Source organism: Capra hircus, chromosome 23 (genome assembly GCF_001704415.2).
Source record: "Capra hircus breed San Clemente chromosome 23, ASM170441v1, whole genome shotgun sequence".
NCBI lineage: Eukaryota > Metazoa > Chordata > Mammalia > Artiodactyla > Bovidae > Capra > Capra hircus.
This window is the reverse complement of record NC_030830.1, coordinates 24,204,773-24,217,171: the sequence shown is the minus strand read 5'-3', so window position 1 is coordinate 24,217,171 and position 12,399 is coordinate 24,204,773. Positions and strand designations below refer to the sequence as shown.

At 55.1% G+C, this 12,399-nt stretch overlaps 1 protein-coding gene across 1 annotated transcript in view; it reads right to left on the bottom strand.

The window, feature by feature from the left end:
• The window catches only part of TRAM2 (translocation associated membrane protein 2), a 68,595-nt gene extending 56,882 nt beyond the window's left edge, over window positions 1-11,713 (bottom strand). Inside the window, exon 1 of the mRNA XM_018039059.1 lies at window positions 11,446-11,713. Within this exon, the coding sequence (XP_017894548.1) occupies window positions 11,446-11,565 (120 nt within the window). The 5' untranslated portion in view covers window positions 11,566-11,713. The remainder of the gene's footprint in view (window positions 1-11,445) is intronic.

Sequence of the window (12,399 nt, the reverse complement as noted above, 5' to 3'; positions counted from 1 at the left end):
TCTCCAAGGAAGGGGGCCTGGTAGGAAGAGTTTCATGTACCCCTCTGACCCAGAAACTTCCAGCCTCCTGTCACCACGCCAGGGATTCCAACAGCCTGGAACTCGAATCAGGAAATATCGGTGTGAGTAGATGGATTATTTAGAATATCCTGAGTGCATACCTGGCTCCCCAATTTACTAGCTGTGTGACCTCAGGCAAGTTAGTGAATTCTCTTGGCCTCAGTTTTCCCTCTCTTTAAAATGGAGTCAGAACTCGGGCTCTGAAGTCAGACAGGTGGGCTGTCGATCCTGGCTCTGGCCTCTTGACCAACAGAAGCCTGGTTAGGCTCCCTGGTCTTTGCAGACCTCAGTTCCCTCATCTGTACTACGGGAGCAACCACGGTACCCACGCTAAGGGTGGCTGGGAGGGCGGGATAACGGGACCCAAGGAAGGTGCTCACAGCAGTGCTTGGCACAAGGTCAGCGCTCAGCACACTTTGTCCTTTGACCCCACAAGCTGTAAAGTGCTACATGAACGTCAGCATCCTCTGAGGCTCCAGCCAAGTCCCACTCTTCTCTGACGAAGCTTCCCTTGCCGGAATCTAAAAGCTTTCTCAACTCCAGGCTTACACAGTGGCTAAAACCACTGTATTCACAAGTGTATTCAGCATGTAGTTATAAGCTGATATCTAGCACTACTTCCTACACTGATATCTAGTGATTCAGATTGAATTCTTATCTCAAGCTTCTTTTTTTCCAAAACAGAACTGGGCGGAGTTAGATGAATTTAAAAGCTACATACACCTACTGTTAGAAAAAAAAAGTTAAGGGAAAGATATAACACTGAAAACTAAAGTCTTCTATGAGCTACCTGAGAGAGACATAATCAGTGTTGACAGTATGCTATGATTTTTCCAGATTTTGCCTTTGCATATACAAATGTTTTTTAGTATCATTAAAATGGACTCAAGCAATGGCTCTCTGTTCCCTAAGCTGAGGAGCAAATCCAAACGCTGGGTGTCCATGGCCCTGAGACCAGTGCAGACTCATCTTCCATAACTTCCTTCCTGAGCCACCTCCCCGACTTAGGCAACCCAGAGCCACTTCCCACTCCCTAACCTCTCTGTCCTTTCCACACATCCTCTCTCTGCCTGAAACACCTTCTCCCAGGCCCATCTGCCAGGCCAGCGGCCCTCAGGCCTTGAGCCCCAGCACACACATCTCCTGTTTACAGTGACTCACTCTGTACCTCTGCACACAAGAGCACCAAGGATACTGTCCCCTCCCAGAAGACTCCGGGCCCTTGAGACAGCAAGACCTTCACCTTTCCATCTGTGACCCACTTGGCAGAGAGCACACGCCCGGTCTGAGTTGGGTTGAATGAACAGATGAGAAAGGCCAAGGCTGGCAGTGAGGAGGCGTGAACCGTTAGAGGCTGGGAGAGTGTTCAGAGTAGGTGGTGCCAGTGCGACACGGGAGGTGACATCTGGGGAGAAGCTAGAGTCAGTCAACAGAACGGGAGAGAGGGGGTGGGGAAGGGGTGCATACACAAAGCAGGAGGCAGGGAAGAGGAATGTTCAGGAAGCACCAGGGTGGATTGTGATGAGGGGTCAGGGCAGGAGCAGGCTGAGCTTGCAGGACAGGATGGTCAGACTCCAGGGGGCCTGGGACGCCACGCTGGGCTCCCCAGACTTCAGGTGGGCACCACCAGAGGCCTGGAAGGGAGAAAGACCCAGACCCAGCTCTGAGCCAGAGGACATCCGTGGAGAAGGGACCAGACAAGAGGCCGAGGACCAAGCTGGGACTCACTGTCGCCACTCAGGAGGGAGACACCCAGGGTGGGAGCAAAGGTCGAGGAGCAGTAAGGGTGAGCAGGCAAGCGGGGCAGCCCAGAAGGTCAAGCCGGCGGGACCAACAGACGAGACGTGGCCAGTGACCACAGGGGCTGCTCCGACAGATGCCCCTGCTTTACGTCCCTCTGCTGCAGACCACGCAAACTACAGGCACTGGGGGCCAGGGCTGTCCAGCTAAGATGACGAGTGATCACCAACGGGCCTTGGGAAGAAGACCCCCACGGTTCCACTGCGAGAGCTCAGACAAGGGGCCGACCCCCTCGTTTTGTCTCCAGGGGCCTGGCACCAGCTCAGAGATGGAAGACACAGGTCAAAGATGATGACTGACACCCACCAGCACCCACCGCCTGACGGACGGAGCGCAGACGGCTCCTTATGTACAGTGAGCGAAGCAACTTCGTGAACAAAACGAAGCTGTGCACAGGCCGAGCCTCTCTCCTCCCCTCCCCAGTCAACCCCCATCCCCCAACCCCAGGAAAGGTCTCCCTCGCCCTCCGCCTCCTCTGACACTGGAACAAACCCTGCTTCCCTGGGTCAGGCTGCTGCACTTGAACATAAGCCCCTTCATGGCTTATGTAGCGAGAAAAAAAGGGAGGGGGGTGAAGATGTTCCATCTGGCTGAGGCCTGACTTCTTAAAAAATTAGAAATCGCGCTAGACGCAAAACATACTGTCTGAGTAAGTCTGAAGGACACTTCAGTGATAAGGTCACACAAAGGCTCCGCCAGACAGTGGCTCAGAGCAACACTCGCATTCAAGAGCAACTCCGCACCGGGGCAGCCAGGTCACAGCGGGTCCCACACAACTGCCTGGTCACAGAGAGTGTCTGCCACACTGGGTGGACAGGGAGAGTCTCTGAGTGGACACCAGAAAGTTCAGATGTGGGGGTCCTAAGGAAAGTGGGGGCCCGGGGCGTACTTCCCGGTTGGGGTGGAGACTGAAATTGTATTAGGAGGTAGGGGGAGTTCTCCTGGGGAGGCCCTGCCACAGCCTTCTGATCAGACTCCTCGCCTCCAACCCCACCCCCCAGGGATCAACAGAGCAGAGGACAGAGTCTCAGGTCACTGCCCTCCCAAAGCTCTTCAAAGGCCCCCATTACCTCCAGGAGAAAGTCTCAGGCTGGCGGCCACCACCTACCTGCCCACAGTTGTCTATCTGCCCAGCCACTGCTCCATCTGAATTTGTTCTTTCTTCTGTAACCTTGGATCACATACCCACGCTTCCTATAACTATGTGACGTGAGTGCAGGCAGCTGGGCAAGGACCTGAGTGACTACCCGGTGTGGAGGTCACAGGACAGGGCACAGGGCTGACCTCCCCACACACCCTGTTCCCAGCTGCGTTCCAAATGCCGAGGGAGCCGCAAAGGGGAGCCCCACGAGCCAAGACATCTCTCCAACACCTCCCGAGAGCAACATGCAGAACAGGGCACATGCACTCAGCTAATGCCCTGCACCAAGCCATCTTCTAAGCGCTGTAGCTATATCAACATTTCACCTTTTGTGCTGATGTTTCTAGTCCTCCCAACGACTATCAGACATAGTGTTACCCACATTTTCCAGATGAGGAAACTGAGGCATGGAGCGATGAAATAATCTACAGAGATGACACTGCTATGACAGGGAAGACCAGAATTCAGACTCAGGCCACGTGGCTCCAGGCCCATGACCTCAGCCCCATAATTCATGCCTCTGACAGTCCTTAACAGAACCACACCTTAAAGACCCCCCACCCCATTTCACATTACTACACAAACAAAAACCACAAAAACCAAATTCTGAAAGCTACATGGAGATCAGCATGTCCAAAAGAACTTTCTCGAAATGTGGCGAGTGTGGCTGAGCAACTGAACCTTTTGTATCATCTTGATGAGTTTACACTGAAACAGCCGGGTGTGGCGTGTGGCTGCCTACTGGATGGCACATGTGAGGCCTGTGCTGGCTGAGTCCACAACTGGGGCAGCTCAAATGCTAACCGTAACGGATAAGCCCTCCTCGAAACTAGGCTTCAGAAGGATGTCACCAAGTGCTGATGCCTCTCTTTTACAACATCTCTCTACCCCTTTAATTAACTTGCTCTTATAATTTCAAGGCAGAAAGCATGCCCGTGGTCAGAGGAGCTGAAGAGGCCTTGCAGATGGAGTGGGACCCTACCAGCTGGCAGGCAATGCCTTAAGAACGCTGCCATGGGTGTGGGGTTAGGGTGGCTTCAGACTCTAGGTTCACCCCACTGATCTGAAATAGAGAGGCCACAGGCGGGGGGGGGGGGGGATGTGTGTGGGGGGGGTGTGGTGTGTGCGTGTGTGGGTGGCATATCACTGAATATGCACACACACTCCGCCCAGGGCCCAGGACCACCCTGAGCACCCGTGTGATGAACGCTGGGCGGGCAGGGCAGACGCTGGCCATTCTGCCCAGGACAGTGGCTTCTTCTTGCTCTTCCCAGGTCCCCCGTCAGCCTCTTTCAAACAGCAGTCACAAAATCCATATCAACAGTTACTCCTCGCCCATCAAGCACCACAGTTACTGAGCCCAGGCCCTAGAGCCCAAGAGTCACGACTACTAAAGCTCCACTCACTCCAGAGCCCGTGCTCTGCAATAAGAGAACCCACTGCAAGGAGAAGCTTGCGCATCACCACTAGAGAGCAGCCCCGCTCGCCGCAAGACAAAGTCTGAGGGCAGTGACGAAAGCCCAGCGCAGCCAAAAAAGGAAAAGAAACCCTCTTCAGAGGCAGGACGACCGAGGCTCTGGGGATGACGTCCTTCTCTCCCCTACCAACTCAAATCATGTTGGGGTTTGATGTTGAAAATCTTAAGAAACCATATGGAGGAGTTCTTCAAACCTCAACCAAAGCTCCAACCAATGAAGGCCTCCGCGTACAAGAAATCACACCTGCATGCACGCACACACACACCCCACCTTCGGTCAGTTCACTCATCCATGAAGCTGTGTCATACACAATGCCTAGGAGTCACTGCCACACTTATCCTCTGCTCAGGGTGTTGGGGCTCTATTCAATAAATCCCCTCTTCCGCCAATGGCAGTGGCTTGAAGGTGAGGCCCAATCATCTGTAACTCTGTAAGTTGCACCTGCCGCTTTCATCAAATTCAAGACCTTACTTCTATCTGCAAAACAGACTATCAGCTTCAAGCTACCACATCATAACCTCCTTGGAGAGGAGGTCACCATGTTCACATTCATCCCCAGAACTCCACACAGGCATACAGCAGGCACTCAGTCAGCAATGAGGTGCCAAATAAATGCATGCAGCACACTAAAAAAAGATCTATCAGTCTCAAGGCTTCTGCACACACAGTTGCATTCAAATGCAGTGTCTGGAAAGCCAATGAGCAGATGTGTAAAAACACACTGGACCTGAGTCAGATGACATGTGTTCAAGCCCTGAGTTTGCCAGAAATTCACTCGATCGTCCTGGGCGAATCACTCAACCTCTGGGGTCATGTTTTCCTCTTCTATGAATGTAGTAGATGGTGTCTAGGTTTTCCTTTAGACTCTGGGCTTGTAAAATATGAAGAAAAGCTGTGCCCTTGAGCAGTGACCACGATATTAACTTGATGAAAAGGCCAATGAAGATGTCACCGCCAGAGGCAATGATTCTCACGCAGATGTGGGCCAAGAGCAGGCAGTGACTTTAACAGGAGGTAAAGCTTCTGCCAGCTCACCCTTGGTCACATATGACACACATATTCGGGTTACTCTCTGGAGTCTCTATCAGGGAGCAAATTGCAATGACTGTTCCAGGAAGAAAAGTCTCCACATGGAACAATGACCCCCAGACATTACTTCCAGGTAATAAACGGATTCCACTCAGACAAAGAAAAATAAAGCGGCCCTACAGCTACATTCCGTAGACGCCCCATTCGTGGAAACATCAGAGCTGAGCTCTAAGTGTGAGCCAGACGGGGCTGACTTCTTGTCTTGGCTCTGACTCGGGGAGGATGGTCCTTGGCCAAGTCTCTGCTCTAGAAGCCAGGCTCTGGATGGGTATGACAACCCCCATAAACCATCCAGATTACAGGGTGAGGCCAGTAAAGCATTTCACAGATGGAGACTGCTGCCAACCCCTCGAGACAGATGAGGGAAGCCGTCGAGAGGCAACGTGGCTCGGGTGGAGAGCCACAGAGCAGCACCTCACCTAACCCTGCAGTCCCCAAATTCCCGCCAGGGGCCTCCCAGGCCCCCATTCATGATGACCAGGCTCCGTTCCTTCGTGCAGGAAAGCTATGCGAACCTGCGGGGTCCAGGAGACCCACTTGCAAAGCTCTTTAAACCTCACAGTCAACCCCCAACGTTAACCAGCTGTGAGTACGCTAGGCTGGGTTTCTTTCCACCCGGGACACCTGAGACGAGGCAGCAAGTCGAGGCTGTATACGAGATAAAGGTGTGCTCGTGAAATGAGAAGGGCTGTGTCAGGAGCCATGGTGGTAGCCTTACTGTTTTCTCCCCCCAGCTTTTGTTTTTTTTAACTCCCTTTTCTTTAACCATTAGGTACCAGTGGACACCAGATACACAGAGCTGGATAAAAAGGTTACGAGATCATATCAGTGAAGTTTCCCACCACGGCCTGCTAAAAGCACTCTAGTTGATTAGAAAGCATTTCTGTAGTTTGGGAATTCTAATCCCCTCTTATCAACCCTTCAGCTTAGGCATTTATCAGGGTGGGAACGGGGGATACATCTGCCATAGAGTGATTTCTGGGGCCCCTGCCCACGATGAAGCAGATCAAAAAAGGAGCTCATGCCTGCCAGACTGAAGTTTTCTCCATAGCAACACATGGGACTCCGCAAACAGGCAGAACTAAGGCGCTCTGTTGTGACTGGGCTGGACAGTGCTCCAGAGAAGCAGCAGCTGAGGGTAAAGACACAGCGCAGGCGAGAGGGAAGTGGCAAGGACGGAGCTGGCAGGGCAGCTGACAGCCACATATCTGAGACCCTCCAGCACCCCCAGCCCACCTTTCAATAAGACGGATGGAAGAGGAACAACTGATGTTCTCCGGGGAAAGAGGCACCTAGGGTATTGTGACGGTCCCCTTTGGGGCAGACGGCTGGCACTAGAGAACTCGGGGGAAAGGTCTCACGGAAAAACAGGTCATATCTAAATGGAAATCGGGGCCAGCGTGATGGCAGAAGGTGTGCTCACACGCCCAACTGGGACGCCAGTAACAGAGACCACCAGCGTGGTTGCTGAGACCATCAACTGAATGCCTGCATGCCAGGCCCAGTGCGAGACATTTACACATTATCCTGTGGTGACAGTTAAAAATGAACTCACTGATCAACACCTCCTTTCTGGCCATCACATTTTTGCCAAGGGAATAAACAGGGATCACTGAGGTACCCTTACATCCCACAGGAGAGGGTTTGACGCTTTAGGTAGACCAGGAGGAACGCTAGCTCCAAATCTCTGTTCTGTCGTTCAGATCACTGAAATGTGGGTAGAAATCCAATCACAGAGCAATGGCAACCCAGAGACAGCCCTTCTCGGCTTCCCCTGACTCATTTCTTTAGAACACCACTGATGGGCCACGTCAGAGGCAGGAGAGGAAGACGCGTAAGTCAGGAACTGTACAAGCTGGCAGAGGAACGTCTTTAAAAGCCCATTAGGAGTTAGTCAAAGAGAGGCGACACATGCCCGCGGATGAACATCTGTGCCGTATACACAGCTCTTCGTCTTAGCGGAAGGGACGCAGAACTGTCTTAGGGCACTCGTGAATGCTAAGAGGCAGGACCGGCAGCCTCACTTCGGGCTGCGGTGCCTATGGGGACGCCTGGCAGGATGTGGACTGGTGCCACGGACCCGTGTCCTGCCAGGTTGTAACACAACCGGCTCCCACTGTATATGCTGCAAACACATCACCCTGACAAGCTGACCGTGGCAACCAGGAAGAAGGTGGTTCCTGGGGGAAAGGTGGCCCTACTACATCTGTCTCCAAACCAATTTGAAAGCAAAAGCCAGCCACTGCCCTCAAAGTTCTGAGTCCAAAATTCTTACAGTCATCATGGACCAAAACAGAAACCCAACCTCCAAACGATGGGCCCAGAATTTCAGAACCGTTTCCATGCTGCAGACCGGCAGCGCTTGTAAATGAGCTTGGGCAACAAACAAAAGTTTCTGTCTCGAAATGACTTTAGAGGTAATATACAAGTGGCCTGTCTCCGCTGGATGTGCCGCCCCCTCCCCCCCCAACCTTGTTCTCATTCTCAGATCGCTAATGAGTGCCTTTTCCTCTCTCTTCCCCTGCCTGGTTTGGTCTGAAACGTGGCACCGAAGGAACAGGACACTGGAAAGGGAAGGCAAAGGGGAGGGGAGGGAATGCGGCTTTCAAATCGGACACACACCCCACTGGCTGCCCACACCCTGAAGGCCGCTGGGGCCGGACTCCACCTAAGACAGGCCTGAAGGACCCAAAGTGTGGAGTAGAAACCCCCCCTTGCACCATCTCTCCCCAGCAGAGTCAAGAAAGAGAGAGCTGGAAGGGAAGGAGGGGGGAAAATAAAGCTCCACATTCCTGACATTTTTTAGCCGAGCGCCGAGACTGCACAGAACAACTCTATTCCAAACAGCCCGCAGGATGGAAAGAAAACCTGGGCTCAGGGGGGAAGAGCCTGTCCCCCTACACCAGCCTCAAAAATGGGAGAAGGAATTTCAGAAGGGTTCAAAACTGAGCCAGATGGAGGTGGGAGGGGAACTCTTTCACGTGTGTTCTCAAAGGAAGCGATCCCAAGGGAAGGAACTTGGAGTCAGCATCTCCCACGGGACAGAACTAAGGTCCTGAGGTCCCTGCTGGGGAACGAGAGCCCTTCTGAATGCTGGTGAGTTGACCAGTGAGTTGGGGAAGGGGCGAGGCACAGAAGAGGTGGAGACCAGTTAGGATGCAAGAGCCGCGGCTGCCAGGGTGGGGGGAGAGGGCCTCAGCTCATTGGCTGAGGTTGGGCAGGGGACCCTAGAGGAGGGAGTGGCCAGGATACTCGCTCTTTGTGGGAAGAATTATAATTGAGTTTTCCTGACTCAGCTTCTGAATGAAGGCATCCTAGCCCTGCCCCAAGTTAGAAACCCAAAAGCTGGCAGTCCCCTCGCCCTGCCTCCCCCTCCCCTTTCCATCTCCTCCCTCTTCAGTTGGGCGGCGTTAAGTGCTGGCCTGCCCCTGCACTCTCACCCACATCCCTACCTACACATACAGGCACAGCACCCCTCCAGGGGAGAGCCCAGATGGCCCCGAGTGACAGCAGTACTTCCCTGACGGTCTCCCCTGTGAGGGAGCCCACATGTGTTTCTTGGAGGTCCCCAGAAGACAGTGAGTTGTTTCCACTTTCATTAGGTAGTTCTAGAAACCTGAGTCTCCCCAAATACCTATCTCCGTGGAGCATCAGCTGGTAGATACGATGAGGACCTTCTGTGTGCCTAGCACAGCAGAACACTCATGCTTCGTAAGGGAGGATGGGGCATGGCCCTCCTCCTCCCAGGCCAGCCCACGTTGACCCACATCACACCTCAGTGCACCTTTCCCAGGAGACAACCTGCCTGAAGGCATGGATGCCACTGGACTGACTCTACTGGAAGAGGGTGGTGACACGGACAGAGGCATTCCAGCCACGATCCTTTCCGCATTTCCCAGTCCAATCCCAAGATGGGGAGGACAGCAGGGCAGTCTTTTTGCTGTTTTTTCCCACCCTGGGCCTTCCTTCCTCCTCTTCACGTACGGGATTAAGGACTCCTGGCACTTTCTACCTCCCATAGGCGGCCAGGTTTAACCAACAGGACTTTTCACCAGACCACAGGTGGTGAGGGAAGGAGGTATCCAGAGTTTAAATGCTCGGCAGCTCTTTTGGAGCAAAGACAGAGTAGGTAGAGTCACCACCCTTAATGAACGCCAGAGACACAGCAGAGGCCCACCAGGCTGCGGAGCGAGCATGTGGCTGTGAGTGCGACAGCTGTCACGTGCGTCTCTCCAACCACACCCTCCAAGACTGGTGACAAGGCACTGGGAGGCCCCTCAGAACGAAGGACAGCAAGGAGATACTGAGGGCATCTGCTGGAGCAAACAAATTCCCTATCCCATAGGCTATTTTTATGGCCAACAATAAAGGTTCAGGCGCAAATGACTTGCTTTTATATTGGTAGAAGCTATTACTGCTTTTGCTGCTCACACGATCTCAATTAAACCTCACAATAACCCCCAGGAGAAAGACGGGTTTTTACTAATCTGTACTGATGGGGAAACTGAGGCTGCAGCTGTTTGTTTTTTTGTTTTTTTTTTTAATTTCATCAGATTAGTGACCAAGCAGAGACGGCAGCACAGGAGATGATCCTGGCCTGACAAAGCCCTTGCCTCGGATATACCATGCGAGTTATGGGGGTTATGAGGGAAAAGTAAAGCAGGCCTGCAGACCCCAATAGGGGTCTCCAGTTACTTCCAACAGACCCTGAAGCCCAGCCAAGGACGCGTGCACCCATCCAACCCTGGCTCAGCCACCACAAGAACATCCCCACCTTGAGGGCAGCTTCCCTGCCTAGCAGGGCCCTCCTCATCCTGAGAGAAGAGATAGGAAAGCCAGACACAGAGGGACACGGAAGAGGAAATTAGCCACACCAGGAATCCTCCATATCCAAGGCAACTGATAGATGGTTACAGCTTCCCAGCCCGTTCCTGAGATGCAGATAAGCTGCCGATGAAGCGGCACTCACCTTGAGACAAGGCAGACCAGGGCGAGTCCTTCACTGTTTGCCAATTCTCCCTGCTTGTGACTATCACATTTTTCTGGCTGTGGAGCAGGGAGTCTTCCCATGAGCCCCCTTGGATTCCGACCCCATTCGAGGCAAGTCGGTGAGGCCTGCTCCAGCTGCCCCCTACCCCCACAGTTATGGTAGAATCACCTTTCTCCTAAAAGCAGAGGGTATGCCTCGCCTTCACCTTGCTCCTGTCACAGGGAGAAGCTCTAGGTCCACCACAGATGGAGTGAAGGAACAGTTCACAGAACGTTATGTTCACAGGGTATATGAAAACTGGCCTTTGGGGCAAGAGCAAAAAAAAAAAAAAAGGAGGGGTGTCAGGAGGACCGCAAAGGGCACTGCTGGAATGGGGCTAGGGCCGTACCCCGAACACCCCCACTATGGCCCAGAACTGAGGATGCAAAAGACACCGAAAATCAGGTGGGAAGTGGAAAAGGGCCGGGGTCCCTCCCACTGGAAAAGCCCGGAGGAGTTGGCAGCTAGGGCTAGGAAGGGGTAGTTGTGCAATGCCTGCGGGTCTGGGAGTCTCCGGGCTTGGCTCCTGGACACCAGAAAGGAACCTCCGCTGGGCGGGCCAGGGCCACGTCGGTTAGAGGCCAGGGTTGAGAGCCGGGGCTGCAGAGAGAGCTGCAGGGTCCAGTGGGTACCCAACGGGGCGACAGGGCTGGCGGGCACGACGCGGAGCTGGCGGCGGTGTCTGGGCTGACTAGGAGGCCGAGGGGCGCACGGTGCACAAAGCCGGGGGGATGCGGGGGACCGACACGGCGGCCCGGCGCCCGGGCGCAGACGCAGACCCCGGGGGACCCGTAGGGGGACGCCGGGCGGCGCGCGAGAAGGACGCTCCCCGCCCCGATGTCGCTCACCTCGAACATAAGCCCGATAAGGACGCAGAGCACCAGGCAGAAGCCGATGTCCGCATGGTTGTGGATGACGAACTCCTGGCTGAAGAGCGGGTAACTTTTCGTCCGCCGGCGGAAAGCCATGGCAGCGGGCGCGCACGGCCGGCGGGGCCCGCACCCGGCGCTCAGGAGCCGCCGTGCAAACTTCTCGAGCCCCGGCCCCGCTCCACCCGCCGGCCCGCCGCCCGCCCGCTCGCTCGCCCTCCCGCCGCCGGCCCAGCGCCCAACAACTTCTGGGGCCCGCCCCCTTCCTCCGCCCGCCCCCGCCCCCGCCGCCCGGAACCGCCCCCGGCGCAGCCCCCTCGCCGCCCGCGGCCCTCAGTCCGCGCGCCCGGCTCGCTCGGGCCCCGCCCCCCGCGCGCTTAACCCTCTCGCCGCCGCCGGGGACGCGCGGGGGGCGGGGCCGGGGCCGGTGGGGGCGGTACCCGCGGCCGGGTCCTTCTCGCCCGGCTCCCGCACCCCACTGCCTTCTCCAGTGCTGCGAATCTGCAGTTTCCAGCTGAGGGGCTCACGGACGCCCTGCCCTGCCCGGACAGGAAGTGGGCCCGGGTTTCCCTCTCTCCTCGGCTACCGCTCCTTCCTCCACGGGAAGGGAAGGGCCGCAGGGCCACCGAGAGGTGGGCCGCGCCTCCAGGGTTCTTCCGGCGGTGCGAGCTGTGACCCTGGGGGGTTGAGAGCAGCGCAGGTTGGGCGCAGGAAGGAAAAGCTGCAGGCCGGTTTCCTTGATGGCCCGCGCCCTGCACCGATGATTATGAATGGACGGATAACCAAGTGTTTGCTGAAAGCTGGAGAGCGTTAGGCACGGTTCAGAATGCTGGGAATATGCGGCAAAGACCTTGCCCTCGGGGAGTTTGTTTTCCAAAGAGGGGAATGGATGAATTCGTGCGGGTTTGCTCTGACATTTGAGATCTTTATGCC